General features: G+C 33.6%; 1 protein-coding gene across 4 annotated transcripts in view; it reads left to right on the plus strand.

Annotated features, from left to right (window-relative positions):
* The window catches only part of LOC110993906 (A-kinase anchor protein 9), a 48150-nt gene that overhangs the window by 11912 nt on the left and 14594 nt on the right, over positions 1-21644 (plus strand). For 3 of the 4 annotated variants that reach the window (XM_022260309.2, XM_022260313.2, XM_022260310.2), the window contains 11 exons: positions 9434-9540; positions 9928-10062; positions 11502-11752; positions 12032-12144; positions 12230-12363; positions 12750-12882; positions 13795-13962; positions 14900-14950; positions 15276-15635; positions 15768-15884; positions 15964-16122. In XM_022260309.2, coding sequence (XP_022116001.2) covers positions 9434-9540; positions 9928-10062; positions 11502-11752; positions 12032-12144; positions 12230-12363; positions 12750-12882; positions 13795-13962; positions 14900-14950; positions 15276-15635; positions 15768-15884; positions 15964-16122 — 1728 coding nt within the window. The remainder of the gene's footprint in view (positions 1-9433; positions 9541-9927; positions 10063-11501; positions 11753-12031; positions 12145-12229; positions 12364-12749; positions 12883-13794; positions 13963-14899; positions 14951-15275; positions 15636-15767; positions 15885-15963; positions 16123-21644) is intronic. The other variant, XM_022260311.2, reaches the window with a different exon arrangement.

The raw sequence follows: 21644 nt of genomic DNA on the forward strand, positions 1-21644 counted from the left end.
ATGTTAAAACGACTATTATATTACTGGAATAATGTATATTTGGATATTTTATAGAATTTCCAATATCCTGAAAGCTAGTCTAGTCTTATCGCTTTTAATGAAAACGTATGTTTGAAAGCTTTTTTGAGTTGAATTTAGCAGAGCTTCAGTGACAGATGATTTATTAAAAAAGTACAAAATTAATTTTTAGTTTGAAGAAGCTATATACATGTTTATAATGACAAAGGAGACTAATAACAGAATGCTAAGGCAATCCATGCGGTATTTCAGACACAAACAAACAAACACAAAACATTATAGAACACTAGGACTTTTGGTAGAAATTAGCTGTGCCAAAATTCAATCTGAAACTGTTTAGAAAACACCTTTTTTATGGCAATCAAAGTTTACAATAATTTACCAAAATATTAAAAGATCTTCCGACTTGAATTTTGAAAAATCGACTTGGTTTAGGTTTAAAGACATTTATTCTCATAATAGACATTAGTCACTTACATGAGAACACTTATATACTTACGTTACAATTTGAAAAAAAGAAGAAACCTGGTAGAACTTGGATGAACTTTCATTTCCGTAGATTGGGATCACTCAGTAGATGGTCTTTCAATCTTAATTTAAATATTGCTAGGCTGCCTGCACTTTTAAAGTTTTTTTGCCGTAATTGGTTCTATACTCAGGTAGAATTAAATTATGAGGCGTCGTGAACTGCGCTTTTGAATTTGATTTATTTTTTGGTTTGACATATGGAATAAATTTATAAGGGAGCGTTCAAGTGTTACGGCACGCAATTTTTGGGATTCTTGACTCCCCCCCCCCCATGTAACGCACGGTAACTTGTTTCTGTTCCTGATAGTAAACTGTTTCGTTACCATCTGGTGACTTATTAGACCTAAAAGTTACCATTTATGTGGTGTAAAGTATCGGAAAGCCGAATATAATATTAACAATAACGCATTATTAAATCCCGCCCCGGATCGTAGCGTTTTTTAATATTATATGTATTTACAATCATTTATGTAAAGTCGGACTCTGTTTTGTGAACCTTTTGTAAAAAAATGACTAATGGATATTGTAAATAATCAAATGGAGTCATATTGAATTTTGCGACATCAGCGCTGTCGCTAACTTCCTAAAGCCCTCAAGTACCTCTGACAAGTACTTCCGAGAGGACACGTTCTTATTAGCTCGTGATTTTTTAGCGCGTTATTTGTAAATTCTGTGGCAGAAATGAACAAGCAGTGTTAATGTAGTATGACCGCTAGAAGCCGAACCTAAAAATAGATAATATAGATTTTCTTACTATATATATGCAGTTAAGTTTTTTGTACGGCGAAGGACTCACGGGACGATTTAGATCATGGGGTACCACGTAATATTAAGATATTGTTTCAGTTCCCTTTCCATCGACCAAAACGCTGCACATCTTTGTGACGTTTCGTAAAAATTTAACTCTCTTGCGTCCAAAGAAGTTTAACTTCAAAAATTGCGGCTGTTTTAAGGTGGAGCCGTGATTCGACATATTTGGTTAACACGATTATTAATAAGTTTTATTTAAGTCTTGACAAAGGTAACACAGGTCACCGTTGCAACATCTCAATACAATAGTTGATAAAGTACTTCCTGTGCTGATCGGTCTGACCCGTGGCGTATTCTAATCTAATGTCATGTTAGCATGAAGTTGGATATCAATTCGTTACATATTTATTTCGTCAGCATGAAGCATTTCATACATTACACAACTTACGCTGACATTTCTGTTTATATTTTGGAATTTGATTTCAATAATCCGTTTTAAGTCGATTTAATCTAACCAGACCACTATTTATGCCATATATTTCAATTCTTGCCGTATCAATGTATCAACGCACCCACAAAAAATCTATCTATCTATCTATCTAGGGCGCCTGTGGGCTGCAATGACTGCCCTTTTCGGCGTCCCGCAGGCTCGTGTTCCCCCATATTATATAAAAAAAAAATACTTGGAAATACTTTTTACACTAAGTTGATGCTTATTCAATGGAGATGTTGGAAATAAGTAAACAATGTAATAAAACGATATTTGTGATAATAATCAGCGACTACCGTCTAGTGTTTCCCAACATTTTCTGTGACCTTGACCACCGTTCTTATTTCTCCACCCCTCTATGTACATAATTTTTAATATTGAAATAATTGTTTGCTTAAGAAACAAATAATGGTATTAGAAAGGAAATTTTTAATATACCACTAATCAATTTTCGAAGAGCGCATTTTATAATCATATTGTCCTCCTGTGTGGTGGCAAAGACTGGTCTAGTAGGATAAGTGATAAACACTAATACAAGGGACAAGAACTATGGATAGCCTTTTACGGTATTTATACGTGTTACAAAATAACAAAATCGTTATTTATACATTCAATGTAAAAATGTCTGTTTTTGGTGACCCTACTCCGAGACGAGAGAGGATGTAATCTAAATATAGCGAAGACAATTTTATGCGTCGATTATATTCCTACAGGAATCAGGATACTGCGAAGTGGGTGTCTAAGTTTTATATTTTTCATAATTCTATGAATTATACATATTAAAGAAGTAACTTTTTGTGTTCTTCTGTTTTGAAAACATTTTTGGTTGAATTGATGAAATGTACAGACGTTGATTCTACTGATATTATCTGAGTGATTTGACTGAATGTCCCAAAACCCCGAGATGAGGCGTGCGTGCTTAGTACTGCTCAGTGAGCTCCAATTAGGTGCCTGTTTGGGGATATGATTGGATTCTTTTCGATGTGATTGGCCTATCCATGTCTACTTGCATCGCTTGATCTGCTGGTCATTTGGGGTTTCTCGGCAGCATTTCCAGTTGTGCGTTTGAGATCTAAATGATATTGTGTTAGAATGCAAATTATTTCTTAGTGTAGTTACAGACATTGCTCGAACAATGAAAGTAATTTTGTCGTCTATAGCTAAATGATCATCGCGCAAATTAGCAATTGAAATTAGTCTTTTCCATTCTAAAATTATTATGTACCAGGCTCTACAACAATTTAGGTCTGGGCCTCTGGCCAAAGGCTTAAAAGGCTAGTGATAAACAACACTGCTGTAAATTTCTAAAATTATTACACAAGCATAGAAAATAAATTAAAAAGCGTCTAACATAAAAAGTGTCCATTTAAATCAATCTAAGTGTATCTCCATACAATAAATCCAGTGATGAGACGTGAAGATCCGTTGAGAATATGCCACGCTACGTCTGTCTGTTTCAATTAGACTTCCGCTTTGTAATTAGTTAAGCAGCTTTTTGTAATTCGTAGATTTATGGTGTAAGTGTTAACATTAACGTTAATTTTAAATTAAGACAGAAATACGTGTTATAGTAAAATTATAGTAGTATAACTCGTTTAAGGTGCTTTAAGAAATAGCATATAGTAACTATATGTAGTACTATTAAGTTTATGAAAACATTTAATTTCCGCGTCTTCTAAAATTTTTAAAAACGAATTCATTGTATCAATGCAAAAGTTGCTCATGCATTTAATTTGAATTTCAGACGTCAATGGCATAAACTTATTAATAGTTTCCCTAAATGCTAAATACGTGTCAGATGCAGCATCCCACCCAACTTTGTAAACATCAGTGCATTTTTGGCCGCGTCGTAGTCGCACGTACTTTGCGTGCGCGGTTGTGAGTGTACACGTGCACGCTATTACGCACTATACGTTATTATACTACGGTTTATTTTCCTTTGGTGAAGGATGGACAAGTGTGTGATAAAAATGTGTGGATTTATCGTGTAAAAGAAAAATGCTTACATTTTGTTTAGGTTTGATAAGCCGTGCTTATTAATTATAACTTCGTCTAGACATAATGTAAACAAAACAAACTTAAACTTGCTCCATGTTTTGATTTTCCACAAAAATAATTGTATAGTACTTTGAGATTAAATGGGATATTATAATCTAATTCGATTAATCTTGGTCTTCTCACGAACTATTATAGACTATACGATTATAGCAAGGGATCATTGCACTACACTTTGCGTTGTTTTAAAGTAATGGAGAACTAACATATAGCGTATTTATGATAAAAACATTGAGTTAAGGAAGCTAAACCGGGGTCATCGTACAACTCAATGAAGCTTTGTTTATAATTAATTAAGGTTTTTTTGTACCAGATGTGTCCTTTTATCTCGTTATTAATAACTGTCTGGTGCTTCGAATCATGAAACTAATTGTTTGAGTTCAAAGGCGCTTATCGTAACTAAAAGATATAGAATAAAGGACCTTAATGTATAGTCTCTGACGTATTTCACAGTTTGTTTTATGGTCGCCTTTTTTGCCTGACGTTCTCCAATTATTCGCTTTCCCTGTCTGATATTTGATTCCAGTTAGTTTTGGCTCTTAATTTTTTTCCTTTACTGAGACGGTTCAAAAACACGCGGCCTATGAAATCGTAATATGTAATATTGATTTTATTTTGTATTTAAAGAAGTAGCTTTCGCGGAACGATTGAATTTAAAATTATTTGAATTTTGCTTAGCATTAAGAACGTGCACAAGGGTGGTGATTTTATGTGGGACGTTAAAACCGTTTCCCCTAAGTATTTGGGATTATAAATGAGGGGAGATAAAATGATCTTCTTTACATGCCTTTGTAGTTGAATATTCACTATATTGTTAATTTTCATAAAAAATTGAGCTTTTTAGCGTGAAGTGAGTAAACATTTATGGCCTGGTTAGTTAAGGGCTTGTGTCATTCTATTCGTTGTTTTTGAGTTTGATTCCCGATTAAATGATAATTGGTTTGGCATGGAATGTTGCTCACTTATAAAAATGCAAAATACTAACAGATTTTTTGCCACATTTTCTATTACGGAACTGTGACAAAATTTAGAATAATAATAATAATAATTTATTCATTGCACGAATATGGTACAAAATGTCAAGGTGGTACAATTGTCAGTCGTTCGCATATTCTGCCACACACAGAATAACAAACCCTATGGAGCAAAACAATTAAGGTATTTTTGTCGATGATATTTCACAGTTCACTATACACAGAACTATTTAAGTGATCATAAAAAAACGGCTTTGTTAACCAGAGTTGTCGACTTATTTCGCAAATATTAAATGTCCTAGTCAATTTAATAATTATCAATCTTTACAAGTGAGAAGTTTTAGATCTGTTAGACACATGTTTTTATTGTTATCCTAACTTCCTCTAGCATTGATCGGATCCCTTTCATGAGTAAAAAAATCCTTCCTGCGGATTTTTCCAAATAACTCTGTCCAAGGTTTTCTTTCTCTATTCGCTTCCTGCTAACGCTTCTTCTATTTCTTCTATCCACATTTTATTTTTAGGGCGCCTTCGTCTTCTCCCCATTGGTCCCTTTTTTTAATTAATTGTCTTATTTAAGCCACTTATTCCTTTCCTGCTTTATGATATTTCCAAAATAAGTGCGGTATTAATCATTGCTCTTTTTATACCTGACAACGTTTTGACGGTTTTTATTTAAAAGTAAATAATTTAAGGAAATAAGTGTTATTGTTTGAAGCAAATGTTTCGTCTCAAACAGGTCTGTGATATATCACTCACTTGGTCGTTATGTTTAACGTTGATGTACAATAGTGTGTACTTTTCGTATTGATGTAAGGGCGAAAACTGTTTGGCAACGGTTAATTTATCTGTAAAAATTATAACGAAAAGATAACTTAGTGCACTCTCGCTTGAAACTAAAATAAAATCAGAGGTGCTACAACTTTTTTATCAAAAAGTCTGTATCTGTTTCTTGATCATTTGTCATTCTAATAGACAAGTAGGTGATCAGCCTTCTGAAAAATGCCGTCGACTTTTTGTGTGTAGGGTTTCCTCTCAATGTTTTCCTTCACCGTTCGTTCAACGAATGTTATACCTATTGTTTTATGATTTTATAAGAATTTCACTCATATTAAAATCTCTGGATACTACGGTACTCATCTACTGCAATTTACTCGTGTCAATGTATATGATACAGGACAGGCATATTTTATTATGTATTCCGGGTTCCGATTAGTCAAGACGTAATTAAAACCTTCATATAAGGGTTAAATCCTTTAAAAAATAACATTTTTGTCTGGGCCACAGATTTCTGTATTTGTTTTATGATCATTTACGTTTTCTTGATGACAAGTAGGTGTCATTGTGAGCCCGTGGTATTTTACAAATTAAAAATAACATCAGACAATTTTGTTACATTGAATTTGCGATGTTTATCAAATAGATTTTTCTCATTGTAACTATTAATTCCGTTATTATATAGATAAATTGAATATATAGGATTTCCTAATTTCAAGTAGGCAAATCCCGGCTACAGCTGGTAACACAATGGCTGTTTTACACATGTTTAACTTGTGAAGATTTTATTTCAAAGCGCAGCTGTGTTTTCTATGTTGCAACCCCGGTTCCCCATTGTTTTAACCCGCTGGATTTCATAGAAATAGTAATTGTGTACCTATAAGTGGGTCAATAAAGACCCTACAACGTGCAGCTTAAAATAATGTTTTAACAATTTGCACCTCTTGTTTAAAAACGTTTAATAATTAGTCGTTTCGTCAGAAATCAAACCCAAGACTTGTATATTAAACAAAATTATCAAAGCACTAAGTTTCACATATTTAAATTTTGTTGTCAATTGTGTAAAATAAAGGACTATCTAGAATTATGAACCAGTCGCAAATCAATATAAAATAATAATGTCAAAATTGAGGTAGTTGCGAATTTATAATTACCGACTCATATTTCATATAGTTTATTTATTATAGCTATTACAATGCTCTGTAGCGTACGCCTGTTGTAATTGGTTTACGATTTGTGATAAAGTTTATTCTAAGAAATGTGTAAAAGGATCGTGTGCGCAAGAGTTTACGAAGAAATATCGGCACATGTCAATCGAAAACGTTAGTATATTGTTTCGATTGTTTGAGGTTAGTGAAAACTATTTTGTTTCAATTTCAAGGAATTGTTCAGCATGAATTAAAAGCTCGTTTAACGATGAGGATATATTTATAAAAGCTTATCAATACTTTTGGGGACACACAGCTGGTTATTAATGCGTTTTATTTTTTTACTTTAAGACTTGTAGGTTAAAGTTTAACAGGAAACCTTCTTTAAAATGTATCTGAGTGCATATTACTTTTCGAGGTATTAAGCAAAATAGACCTGTCCATTTAAAATATATATATTGGATTTCTCACGATAGTGATAAGTATTAAGTCTTGACTCTGAATGTTATCTTATTTTATTTATTGTATCTTATTATAGGCTTACAATTAAACAACAAGCTACTTTAGTGCCTAGAACAGTATAAACAAAACGACGAAAACATCGTTTAGAACAATATACTGCTTATATTGGCTAAAATCAACGGTCCCGTCTGAATTCTATAGTATTAGGTACTTAATCATCGACTGTCACGACTACAACAGCAGATCCAGGGGGGGGGGGCATGGGGGTCATGACCATTTACTAATATTTTGTCACCATCCAGATTTTATATAACTACATATTTTCAGTATTTAACTATTTAATTTAATATAATATAATAACTTTGTATGATGACAAATGTTTAAGTTCTTCACTTGACAACGTAGTCGGGAGTGTGACCCCCTCCTGGCGCCAAAGCTGGATCCACCCTTGCACGACTATCGGTTTAACCACCAAATCCCTTCGATATCGTTATAACAGATTTGAACTCTATTTTATTTTTTCTATGGCGATTAACAAAGGCTTTAAATGATAGGCCCAAGCCATATAATCCCAATTATAAACTCAAATAAGTATTATTATTATTTTTTATTATCGTAAATTGCAAAGAGATTCGTGTTTAACAATAAATTTTGCATCATGCTTTGAAGACCATGTTCTGTATTCCTATTTAGTTATTAATAATTTAAAACAATAAACAATCTTTATTCATATTGAACGTCTCGTTTAAACTGTAAAAGATGAAATCATACCTATTTTGTCTCACTCAAGTGGGTCACTTGTACGGTTTCTTTTCACTGTTATTGTAATATTAATAGATTAAATAAATTTAGAGCAAGCTTTCTGGAGCAAATTTAATTTTGAATTATTGGCATTATGTTTGGATTTATCGCTTAAATAATCTATTATTAGTAAGTTTTATAATCTAGATAAAGAAGCAATATATTATGCGTTGTAATACAAAGTGAGTGAGACATTTAAAATAGTGTTGAAAATGTGATTGCAAAATGGTTGTGCTGAGGAGGTACCTGGTGGGTATTCTGTATTCTTTACCCTTTTAATTCGGAATGTAATTTCTACTGTTAAAAATAACAGTAGAAGTCTTCGTCAATAAAAATAACACCACTATGTGAATGTAACCGATGGAAGCAGATAGTCCGCCCTAGATGGATTTAGCAATTTAATTTTAACAATTATAACGAAATTATTGCTTTATTATATATATATATATATATAATATTATAAAGAGGAAAAATTGTATGTATGTTTATAGCGTATTGACTGAAAAAGTACAAGACCGATTTTAAAGCTATATTATGACTCATTATTATAGACTACACTATTAAATAACACATCAATATTATCAACAATTATAAAAAAAATTAACCCCACCCGTGCGACGCCGGGACGGGCCGCTATATTTGTTCATATCAGTCTAGTGCCAGATTGCGTACATGTCACATTATTTTCCTATTGGAGGCTTTAAGTACCTTTATACGAATATTCTTTATCTGGCAGACAATATTAATGCACCATTGGAACCTGAGAAACATTGTTACTTTCATTAGCGGTAGCCATACCAATTCTGAACATATTAATACGACCAATGTGGGTCTCTCAATGCTGATATCGTTACCTTTTTATTTTTTTATTTTTTTTTTGCACCTAATAGCCTACACCCCGGGCGAAGTTTTCCCCGGGCCGTGGAATTTCTATCTATATTGAAACACATGATTTTTTAATGTTTATTTCGAAAAATTAATAGAGAAATATAATTCGTAATATAAGATATCGTTACCTTGGGGGCTCAGTTGTCTGTCTGGATTTTCAACGAATTCTGAAGTTCAGGATTTAAGAAGGCATATACCTTTAAATGCGTGTACAGTGGACAGGACTAGAAGCAAATAATAATACACATTGATAAAAGTTAAAAAAACTGATCATTTACTGATTTACATCTTGAATTCTAATCATTATTTGTTGTGTTGTTACAGTAATTTTTAGAAATTAAACTCTTTTAAAATTTAACATATACTTTCGTGTACCTTCTTTTCTGCATTTTATTAAACGTGTTACTTTTCAATTTGTGTAAGTATTTGCGCAGACATGTCTTGGCAAACTGTTTTAATAAAGACAAACAGGAGGTATTTCCCTGGAGCTTTAAACAACGCATCAATCAGTTAATGTAATCAATAATATTATATATTTACAGTTGTCGAGTCTCCGTGACGAGGCAGTCGGGGAGTCTGACAAATGGCGACAGAAAAGGAACTATAGCTTTGATCAGAATAGACAATTGGAAGAGGTTACAAAGGAAAGGTAGGTTTGCCTTAATCAAATAAATGACTTCCTTAAAATAAGCCAAAGGGCTTATAGTATTTTTTTTATTGACATAGCTTTTACACATTTAAAGAAAACACTTTTTACCGGATTGAAGCTATGTACATAGATACAATAATACATAGCTTCAATCCAGTAAAAAAGTGTTTTCTTCAAAGGGCTTTATTATGACTTTGATTAGATAAAAAATTGTTCCATTTTGGAATGCGTAGAGGTTTGATAGCCGAATAAAGAAATAGAACCAAGGTTTTCAATCATTGATGTTTGCATCATAAAAATATGATACTGCTATTCGTCAAAATACCTTGTTCTGTAAACGTAAATATTGTTAAGATTCTTTTAATTTGTAATTATAACTAATTCCAGGGACGGACTAAAACGCGTAGCAGACGCGTTGCAACGCGCAGTATCACAATTGGTTGCGTACTGCGCTAGCGCCGAGGATGAACTAAACCGTACTGTGCTGGCACATCTGCTTCCTAAGTTGCTACCACATGACTCGTAAGTAGTATATAATAATAAAACTTAACAATTATTCTTATTTTAGCCTTCAATTTTACCTATTTACTTCACACCATATTACACAAAACTTTGTTACCGATATTGCTAAGTTTCAATAATACTATTATTATCATTTCCTACTGAGTATTAATATATTCTTTTTTTTTGCGATTGAGGCGCAAACTAGCTGATGTGGTCTCTGGCAGAATGACCAGCGCTGTGGAACACTCTGCTCCTCAGCATAATGCTGAGCCAGGGCCATTTACAGCCACACGCAATATATGCTTGAGACGGACCGAAGGGGAAAAGGAAAAAAATAATTTACCTCTCTTTATATCTTTTATTTAATTTTTTCTCTTTGATTACTGCTGTGTTGTGTATTTATGTGTGTGTGTTTTGTTTGTAATAAATGATATGTCTATGTCTAAGTATATTAAGCTATCATATGGTGATCACCTTTTAATTTGTCGAGATGGAATCCAGGATCTCCTGACTACGGAGGAATGCTTATAACAGAATTTCGGTGACAAAAGTGGTTTATATCTACTTAATTGCCATTATTTTGACAATAAATAAATATGAGAGTAAAAATAATCAGAACCCATAATCTGTCACTATAACGATACCGACAGGAACACGAATGATTGGTTTGAGGACTGTTAGTGTAGTTTGTATAAATACCTTAGTTCATATACATATTTTTTTAAATTTAATATCAAGGCATTATGTGCCATAAGCATTAAGGATCTTTGGCTTTCTTAGTTTTACTTTATGAAGAGTGAAACATGAATATCTAATTCTACGTGTACTTAATTATTCTCGATATCTGCTGGCGTTGTGCCAAACGGTTTGCGTGTAACTGAAACTGTGGTTTTAGACGTTTATTAACTCTGGCGAACGTCTTCGCAATTATGAATGTGTGAAGTTTATGATTACTTTGCGGATTATAAATTATCCGGTATTTCTATTAGTTTTAAAACATATTTCCTTAAAATGCGTTGCATATTTCTAAATGGATGTTATTGTTATGTTTATTTATTTCTATATAATTTTTTGAGAAATATGTTGTTTTCGTTTTTCATCCAAAGCGAAACAAGCTTTTTTAGTTTCAAAAATAAACTTATTTGCTTTCTTATGATACGATTTTTACTACTTTTCTGTTAAAACTAATTGGAAATGTAATAACACTGCTCTGCCCGGTACTCTGTAACTTCCAACATACGTACGTATACTACTACGTACATACCAACGTATCTCTGACTTAACGTTTTTGTATGTAATTTCCATGTAGTTTTCTATATCGTATTTCCCAGATACTTGCTGTCCATAGAAGCAAAAATTATCAATAATGAAGACGGCATCAATATGACTATTAAAAGTTACGAAACCAGTTCTCTTCGTTTGTTCTGGGGCTCATAAGCTTTCTTGATCTATTCCAGCACCTTAGAGGATTCTCGACCCGCAACACCAGACTTGAGTGTGAGCTTGGTCTCCCGTGGAAAACACGTACATTTTGCGCCTGACCTTGATTCCATACTCGGTTCACTGGATGAGGATGGCGTCCTGGGTTTCTTGCAGCAGCAAAGGGACCTCAGTGCCGAGCTGAAGTCGGAATTAGAGCATTCTCTCAAGAGGTTACGCCACGAAGCCCAGGAATTGTTGGACTTGTCTAATAAATTGGCTATTAATAGTAAGTTTTACTTTCACTTCTAGTACCCGTAGTATTTTTTCAGGTGTAATATACAGATATACCTACAAATTATAAAACATGACAGTTTTTTATAGGTATTTATTATGGAGAAGGAGGTGTCGATTGGGAAAACTCAATTTATTATAAATTACACTTTGAAATACCTTTTTTGTACTCGGTCATGAAGTCAAAAATTCATAAATGTCGCCACTAATAATTACCAGTATTTACTGAACATGTGCCATCATAATCGTCATTAAAATACTTTTTAATTTACAGAACAAAACGATGAACAAAAGATGTTGGAGGCAAGTGAAGTTCAGATCTCTGAGCTGGTTGAAGAGCTGGAGCGGAAACATCAGCGATGCGACAACTGTGAGATGCAGAGGAAGGTATTGGACTGAGTTTCAATTGTTAGAGAGAGAGAGAGAAAGATCATAAATTAAAAGAAATACCTAAGTTTTATGAAATTTTCAGAATATGGAGGAAGCAATGTCTGAATGTTTGCAACGAGAGAATCTACTCCGAACAGATCTTGATTCGGCCATGATGAAGATCGCTCACCTGATGGCGCTCGGTGACAGAGCCCAGAGTGACGACATCGTTGAGGGGTGAGTCATCACTTAACTTGGCTTAATGTTCTAATAACCCTTAGATGAGGTCAGAGGGCTCGTGTTTCACCTCGCTCCAAGCCTTTTCGGCTTTCGTTGCCGCGTCTAGGAAATAAAATAATTACTAATAAATAAAAATAATTACTAGTAAAATTATTACTCAAGGTGCATTCAAATCGTCGCTTTGAAAAAATATGCTGAAGAACTCAGATGATTAAGAATACATATGCTATGTTGTTGTATCTCTTATGACGTTGTATCATAGGCACGTTTTATTATAAAATTGCTTGCGATCAATTCCTACATAAGATACATATATTATATAGCGGTATTGTAATTATACGATTTAAAAGGCAGTAATAATAAATGAAGAATCGTAATTGCAGCTACGGCACGGGCGGCGTACGCGCTTCGTCCCGCGGCACGGGCTGGTGCTCGTTGGACGACGCGCTCTCGCCCCGCCACAACCAACACGAGTTCGACGCTCTGCTCAAGGAGAGGGACGATTTGCAACAACAGGTAATTCATTGCTGCCTATGCTGCTCCTTTATACATGTATTTCTTATTTAACGGATTAATGTACTGTAAATACGATGAATGAGTTTGTCAGTTAAGTTGAAAGCGATGAAGATGCTCTTTCGATATAATTCTTATGTAAATATATATTTTACTATATATCTATCACTAAAATGATAAAATGCTTATATTCTTGCACTCGGCACGCACACTTGCACAGATCAAATGGATGACAAACTCGCCCGTGCATAAAATTTGCTGCAATAAGGTAAACTTATAGTTAACGGCTTCATTCACACGCTATAAGTCTTAATTATTTTTTCTCAATTTTTTTCATTATTTGCTATAATTATTTACAATAATCTTCTAAAAAATCTTATTTATCGCTCTGTAAACTTGTGTATTATTGTGTTACTTAAGATTTATTTATTGCTGTATGTTTATTTTAAACGATAAACTTCCTTTAGTTTACGTCAACGTCTGTATGTTTCTAGTTATCCCTCATATAATGGGATTTATATACAGTGAAATTTATAATTATTATTACACTTACCTTAGCACCTCTTTCAATTGTGTTGTTATAAATAAATAACTTCAACTGATAAAATTAGGGATCTGAATGAGCATCCGATACCTATTTATCGGCGATACATTGGGTTTGGCGATACATTGGGTTTGCTGATATATCGGCATCAGTCAACGATACTTTCCAAATTTCGCGGTTTAAAAAATTAATATAAATGCACATCTTGTTTGATATCGTGCGTTGCATACGAGAGACGGATCATCTCTTCCCCTCTCACCCGCTGTGTCCCAGCGTATTCCATTTCGCTAGACACTTTAGTAGTTAGGCTTGGAACTTCTATGGCGCGTATTTAATAAATATCTGTTAACACTTCGCTAAATAAATAACAGCTGGAAGCAGCAAACCGGCAGCTGAAGTCGACGCGTCAGTTCGTGGAGGAGCAGGCGAGCGAGCGCGAGGGCGAACGCGACGAGTTCGCCAAAAGGCTCGCCGAGCTGCGAGACGACAACTGCAGGCTCAGCGCTCGGCTGCAGAGCAACGCCAGGATCATGGGCGAGGTCGGTTTTGTTCTGCTTTTTTATTCTGGAAAAATTTATATATTGGTATATGGTGATCTTCAATTGAATATAGTAAAAGCTTTTTATACGTGTGGTTCATAAAAATGCCTCGGATACAGGAATCGTTAATACGGGATGGTTGAATATGTATGAGATTATTTTTTTTCTTTCCTGGGTTACGAATATCGGGGATTTTGTAGATACATATGTACTTTAGGTAGTCCTAATAAGGTATTTTTTACTTATTAATTAGTTCATTTGGAGACGTTAAACAATATCATTGACTTGGATTAAAGTCAAAAATCATTTATTCATTTAGGTAACACAATGTACATTAATAACCGTCATAAAAGAAATATATATTGACTGTTTCTAAATTTACATTTACTGCCAGTTCTGAAATCAAGGGTGTACGGATCAGAAGAACTACGTATGAGAAGAACTGTCAATAAACTCTCCGCCACTCTTTTTAATCGCCATGATTTAGTTTATTTTAAGATTAGATCCCGCGAATAAAGAAATCTTTAACCGCGAATATAGAAATTGCGTCGTGAATCGTGAAAAACCAATACGAAAGAAAGCTTTTACTGTATTTACCCATTGACAAATTTCTAACCTTAAATTTGTTTGCTAAAAACGACAAAATTTTCTTTTAGCACTAACCTTTGGTTGAGGATTTAACTTTAACTCATGCACAATTACTTCGGTTATGGTTTTGATATTGTGTTTTATCTTCACGAAATGCACCACACTAATGCACCGAAAAGTGTTTGCCTTCTTAGCACTAACAGTAACACTAATGTAGACGATAATTTTAAATTCTATTTGCGAATATGAAATACTTGATGCTAAATAAAAGATCGGGATTGTAGCTCTTAGACCATCTTCTTGATTGGTCCACTGAGACGTATATAAAGATCTAAGTCCACAAATACAGATTCGCTGCTTACGACTCTCACAGTGCAACTGTCGTCAACACGATGCACATGTAAGTGGTTTTCCCCTTCGCATAGCTTTCACTCATTTTCACCATCTATTTAGCTTTTGCAGTAGATTTACGCTCTCCTATTTAGATCGTTGTCTGTATTGATTAGTTCTGTTTGCATGCCTTTTTACTAATAATAAATGCATGAGTTTGTGTGTATTGTTTTATTAAATTGCTTTATTGGATAATAAGATATATAATATAATTTTAACTTGGATTTCCATAGTAGTTAGCGTAATTATTATTGAGCTTTTAAACAAGGACAGACTAAAATAAAAAAGAATCGTTGGAATATGCCAAAATGAATAAATACTCATATTAAACTTAGGTGGAGCAATTAGAAAATCAGACACGTGAAATGAACCAAATAATAGCTGAATTGGAGACGAAAAAGGCTGAAAATGACAAAGAGCTCAAAGCTGCCGCAGAAGAGACGATGCTGTTACGCGACATCATTGCCAAGCTTGAAGCTCAGCTGGAACAGAAGACAATTAGAGAAACAGAAATTTTGGAACAATTGGAAGAAATGAAACGCACGATAGATGAAAGAGATAGCAAGATGAGGATGGTCCTCGGTGAATTGGAATCGTTGAGGAGTGAAAGAATCGACATCAGTGATGTTACGTGCGTGAGGTGTGCGCAAGAAGAGGACAGATATACCGAGTACGTGGAGAAGATTCAGGAACAGGTAAAGATGTTATTGTAATACGTACAATAAATAATAATTGAATGTGATGTCTATTCATGTACCCATTGAGAACAATAATAGTAGACATAGTTGTGGTGATGACGATTTTTTTATAATTGAATTTATGTATAGGCCTGTTGGCTAGAAGAACACATACACCGTCGCACGCGCAGGTTGGAACGAACCCATGAGATCTGCTCTCAACCCACTTCAGAACCAAGCGAAGATGTTTCTATACGAGACCAAAAGGTAATATTATTTTAGCGACATTTTTAATATTTGTAATATAAATCTGAAATTATTTATTGAAACTCATGATTTCCCGAAGGTGCGGTCTCCAGAGAGCGGCAGTCCGCGAATAGAGCGTCTAGCGGAGCTGAGCCGAGTATGGGAAGGTATCGAAGCACTCATGCGAGCTGAAGACGCGGTGCTGAAGAGGGTCAGCGACCTGGAGATGCAACGGGCGACGCTCAATGACATCGCACAGGTGAGTTTACGAACAGATAAGTGATTATTTATTTATTTCGTAATCCCACAGCTTACAAAATTATGCATAATAAAACAATTATAATAAACATGGAATGCATAATATTGTTACGAGCTAGGGGATCGGATAGAAACTGCCGTCGATTTCTTCAAGGGTTTATTTCAATAAAATCTACGAGGAATTCGTTTACACTAATATCTGGAAATTACGCACAGAAAAGCACTAATAACACACACAATGAAACACTGTCACTAATCACTTAAATCACTCAGTACTTTATCACTGGTATCACTTAATCGCACTTTTAGAAACCCTTCATCAAAGGGTTATAACCAGGCCTGAAAACGCCTGAAAACGGGTCTGCTGGAAAGTGTACCATTCATCTATACGTGTGCTGAAACCGACTGAAAAAATGTTTCAGCCTCCTGAAAACTACGGCAACATCATGTAAATTTCGATTTTCTAATATGTGATTGACCCTCTCCTGAAACGGTCATAAATCATATTTCAGCCTGCTGAAAAGTTCTCTAAGTAGTGGAAAAATCTAAAAACATTGCAGTTGACCCGTCTTCGTAACAATATTTACAAAAAGGTTAAAACATTTACAAACAGACAAAAAACAATGAAAATTATTTAATATAACTAAATAATGCCTAATTTGGCTATGTTGTCTGATGGTGTAACAGGTTAAATAAACAAGCTATTTAATGTGCTAATGGGCCTTATCACTTGAGTCCTCTGCCTGTAAATGAAACTTAATATAATTAATTAGGTTTAGATAAATAATTACTTAAAAGAAAACTTTTATTTTTCTTGTATATTAATTTAGTAATTTATCGTTTTAAAGCAAGCATTGGATTCGTTGTGTTTATCACATTTGTAATTTTCAATTAATAATTTAAACCTTATGGTTTAACTACCATTTCAGTGCTGATTTCTGTAAAATATTAATCATAAAACCCGTAAACTAACATATCAACCGTGTGATTTTCACGTGACCTTGGTCAGGCTGGCGTTCGTCCAAACTGTTTCGGTAACTCTTGCTCTCAGTGTAGCGATGCCAATATCGCTCTAGGATATACTTTGTATAAGATGTGATCGATTCGTGAAGGGCATAAAAGATAGATAGATATCTGTAGCATCTGAGTTTTGAACAGTTAAGTCTAGCTGCCTGATTATGGAGTCGTTCAAGTATTATGTAAGAATTACTGCAATTTATCTTACTCCTCCCCCTCTAGTCAGCATAAATAAGCAAACCTCTCAAAAATTATAGTACATAAATGTATTAATTTTGTGCTTACGTTATGCTTGTACAATATCTACTGAGTTATATAATAAATATAACTGTAATCTTTGGTAGGTATGTTTATTCACTATAAAACTCATAATTACCAAACCAGATGAGCAATGTAAACACTGCCGGCTTTAAGTTCGTAATAATGCTTTGAAATGTGCGTGACGCAACAATGGATAAACGCTATTTTATTGCCTTTAAAGCGCAGTGATTGCTCTTAAGATTTTGTTTATAGTCATTAAAATCGATTTGGATCTTGGCGTCTACAAGTTTTGTAAAATGACTTGTAATTTTCCAGTATCCTTGTTATGGACATCTCTTTATTAGTGTAAGGTATTTTAATACACGTACTATGTCTAACGTTGTTGAAAAAGAAGATGTTGTAAAGACGATATTAATAAGTTTTTTAATAAAATATTAATGCAATTATTATATATTATGTGCATTGGAATCATGTATCTATGTGGAAACATTATTTGTACGGTTCAAAGAGAGTTCCTACGTCTGGCTATACTCTCTGGGCGTAACTCCCATGACTTAGTTATTTACTGCAAAGTAAAGGGCGTAATTCCGACTATTAAGGAAATTGCCATGATTATAAAACTAAGTTTATCGTTAGTTTCAGTCTGTTGACTTCCACTGCTGGATATAGATTATAGACCATACAGACCTCTCCGCTAATTTTCGTACGTACGACATCTGTTAGGTCATCCGTCCACCTAGTGGGAGGCCTACTAACGCCTACCTTAATATATTTGCATTTTTTATTATTACCTTGTTTAGATTATATTAAACTTAACAAATTACAAATCAACATTTTTTACAATACATTGCGTAAGTGATCTAAATATATCCTTCGTTAATTAAAAGTTAAATTTATGGACACGGCATGTTACTACCATTATTCTAAGAACGAAATGCCGATTTTAACAAATGTTCCATTATCGTAAATGTTCTATTTCTAGACTGTAGGAAAACGGTTTTGTTGTTTTGGTTCATTGCGGTGTAAAATCTTATTCGGAGTATTATTGATGTTAGTTGTTTCGACTATGTATTTGCGTGTTGTTCCCACGAGAATGTAAGTGCGTGCTCAGTGGAGTACCATGCTTTCAACATGCCTTTTGCTGATCGAGAACATAATTTTTTTTTAATTAATTTATTGTTCTTTATTACTTAAGATGCCATATGGAACATGGATTAATGGTTGCAGCTCCGTACAAACGTTGTGTATAGCAAAAACTTGGCAATTGTAAAGAGTGTCGGAGAGTTTATTGCCAGTTCTTCTCTTCCGTTCTACGCCCTTGATTTGAAAACTGGCAGTAAATGTAAAATTAGAAGCATGTAATGTATGTTTCTTTTTTGACGTTCATACCTACAAGAATGAATGGTTTTTAACTTTTACTACACTGAATTCGATTTACTTTATAAAAAATTGATTTAAAAATTAGATTTTAGGTGCACAGTATAAACGTATATGTTTTATTTTTATTTTCCAACTATATGATTATACACTTCCATAATTTTTCGTATAAAGGAATATTTCCCAATTTACTTTAGAATAGAATTTCGTTCCATTGTTAAGAGTTTTTCTCGTGCTTATAATTTCCGCGCATTCAATGCACTCGATTTTCCCTTCAACGCGCAATTCTCAGTTTTCCGTAACGTGCAGAGACGTTCAGTAGCGTGCGCGCATCCGATGTTTAAAAGTGTTTTCTGCTGCAAAAAGGTTATTAATCATTTCTTCATCATCCAAATCATGTAACGTGTGAGTAGATTAGTTTGCCCTGTGTGGGATGTTCTTGTGGAGTCGTATCAGACAGGTGTTTGCGATGGGCCTACCGGAATATACGGTGAGTGAATTTAACTTTTGGCTTTAGTGTTTTGGAACTTGTTCTTTTTGTGTGAATTTGAAATATTAGACTAATTCGAAAAGCCCACTATGTATTAAATAAAATGCTTAATATTACCTTTAATTAAAAAAAACATTCTTAACTGCTTATCTGAAAACATTACTGTTTACCATATGTTATATATTTAGGAAAAGATGTCGTGTAACACAATATGCTGTAGATATTATGTATGATGTAGTGAACTGAAATAAATATGTATATTTTCATTCTAATTGTTTGTATTGACGTAATTTTGTAATGATTGGCTTATTCTTTATATTCCATTATAAAAGCCATAACCAATCAGTGGATGGCCAGGGATTGAATTCCATTTAGTTTCATAGTATTTGTAATTTTGGATTTAATACATTCAATTATAAATATATTTAATGCTGTGAGCATTGATTCCATTCTATCTACATTTCTAAAATATTACACTTTTTAAATAAAAATATAAAAACATGATACAACATTACTAAGCGATCTTTCCAGGCAAACCTTATTTAAAAAAAAATGGTAAAAGAACAATTATTGTGTGTAATGCAAACCTAAATTTATTTAATTATATAGGTTCTAAGTTTTTACTACACAACTGTAGGTATATTTAATTTCCTAGTTAACAAGCGTTTTCCTCTTGTTAAAACATTGTTTGTCTTACATTTAAGTGCGTCTAAAACGTCATATTTTTTATATCACATGCCGTCCATTATTTAGTGATTCAGAACTAAACCAGGTTATTATTTAGCGATTTTTAATATAACAACACCCTGTGTCTTAAAGTTTTATTGATAATTGAAAAAAAGCAAGTATCATTATTGAACTTTCTTTGTATTGATATTGCAATATGTTTTGTCATTTAACATATACATATATTATGTTTGACGCTGAATAAAACATATCTGAAACAAACTATATCCCAGCTCGCCCCCACAATTGACCCGTGCTCTCACCAATTACTTCGTTGAGCCCTCTCCAGATTGACACTAATCGCTCCTGTAAAAACGATGCGACATTTCCACTGCGCTGATATGGATTTGTGAATGTTTTAATATGATCTATTATATATTTATTTCTTTATCTTTATCAAAAAAATGATGAAAGTTTAAAGGTTTTATTTTCAAATAACTTTTCTGTCATCAAATCGCCGCACTATTATGTAAATAGACTTCCGTTAAAAGTATTTTTAAATATTAAAAAAAGGTTTGTTCTTTTTTTGTAATTTTTCATTTATGTAAACTTATTCATTTTATGATATGAATAATATTTGTGGACGCCGTCGGTACGTATGTGTATATATCCATATTGTTTCATATTTTTCGTATGGAGGTCTTCCTGGTGCTGCCAATAAGTAAATGTATAGTATTCCACCGCTATCACCTCGTTCCATAACTGGAACCACTTCCTGACCAATTCGACCAGAAAAGAAAAGAGTGAATCAATATAACAGTCATTACATAATCATTTAAAAGTGTATCATGTGTATATATAACAGATATGATCTCTAAAATAGGTAAACAACCCTCTGCATGAATAGCGAGTACATAAATAAAACACAATATATTAAATATATTAATAAGCCAATGCACTATTGATAATAATATATTAACTTGTTGTCTGTATACATTTAGATAACTTACATAAACCATTATGTGTCATGAGAGGTTGAGGCATATCTCGGCTGTAAACAGTGCAAACTCAACAATTAAAAGTTAAAACATATATATAGGCTGCCCTTCGTGTAACTAAAAAGCTTATATTAACACCAATTCTTAAAAGATCGGCAACGCACTCGTGAGTCCTCTGGCATTGAGTGTCCATGTTCGGCTTCTTCACGACTTCACATCAGATACCTGCTGCCCGTTTGCTCCCTGTTCTATAAAAATGTATATTCAGTAGTTTATTGAAACATATTCAATGCCAATTGACGCGAGCAATAAAAAGCATGGACAAAGATTTTGCCATTTGTTAACCCGTGCTATCTCCAATTACCTCCACTTGACGTTGTTGAGAATAATCAACGATGCTCTTGAGGAATAAGACCAGCATATAATAAATATCACAAATACACGTTTTTATTTATTTTTTGCACGTTAATATAGTTTTAACATATTTGTTTCTCATGAAGGATATTACATTAGCATTGAATAGAAAAAAAAACGTGTGGCACTCGGGGCCTACCGCGGTAAAACTATTGTATAGCATTTTTTTTCGACTTATGCAATTATAATTATACATTTATGCAGTATTTTTCTTTGATATTAATTCAATCTACCACTCTACGCGTATTGACCGCAACTATTTTTCGTCATCGTGTGTTAGGTTTTTATTTTCGTTACGAA

The sequence above is a fragment of the Pieris rapae genome, chromosome 21, assembly GCF_905147795.1.
Source record: "Pieris rapae chromosome 21, ilPieRapa1.1, whole genome shotgun sequence".
Classification (NCBI taxonomy): Eukaryota; Metazoa; Arthropoda; class Insecta; order Lepidoptera; family Pieridae; genus Pieris; species Pieris rapae.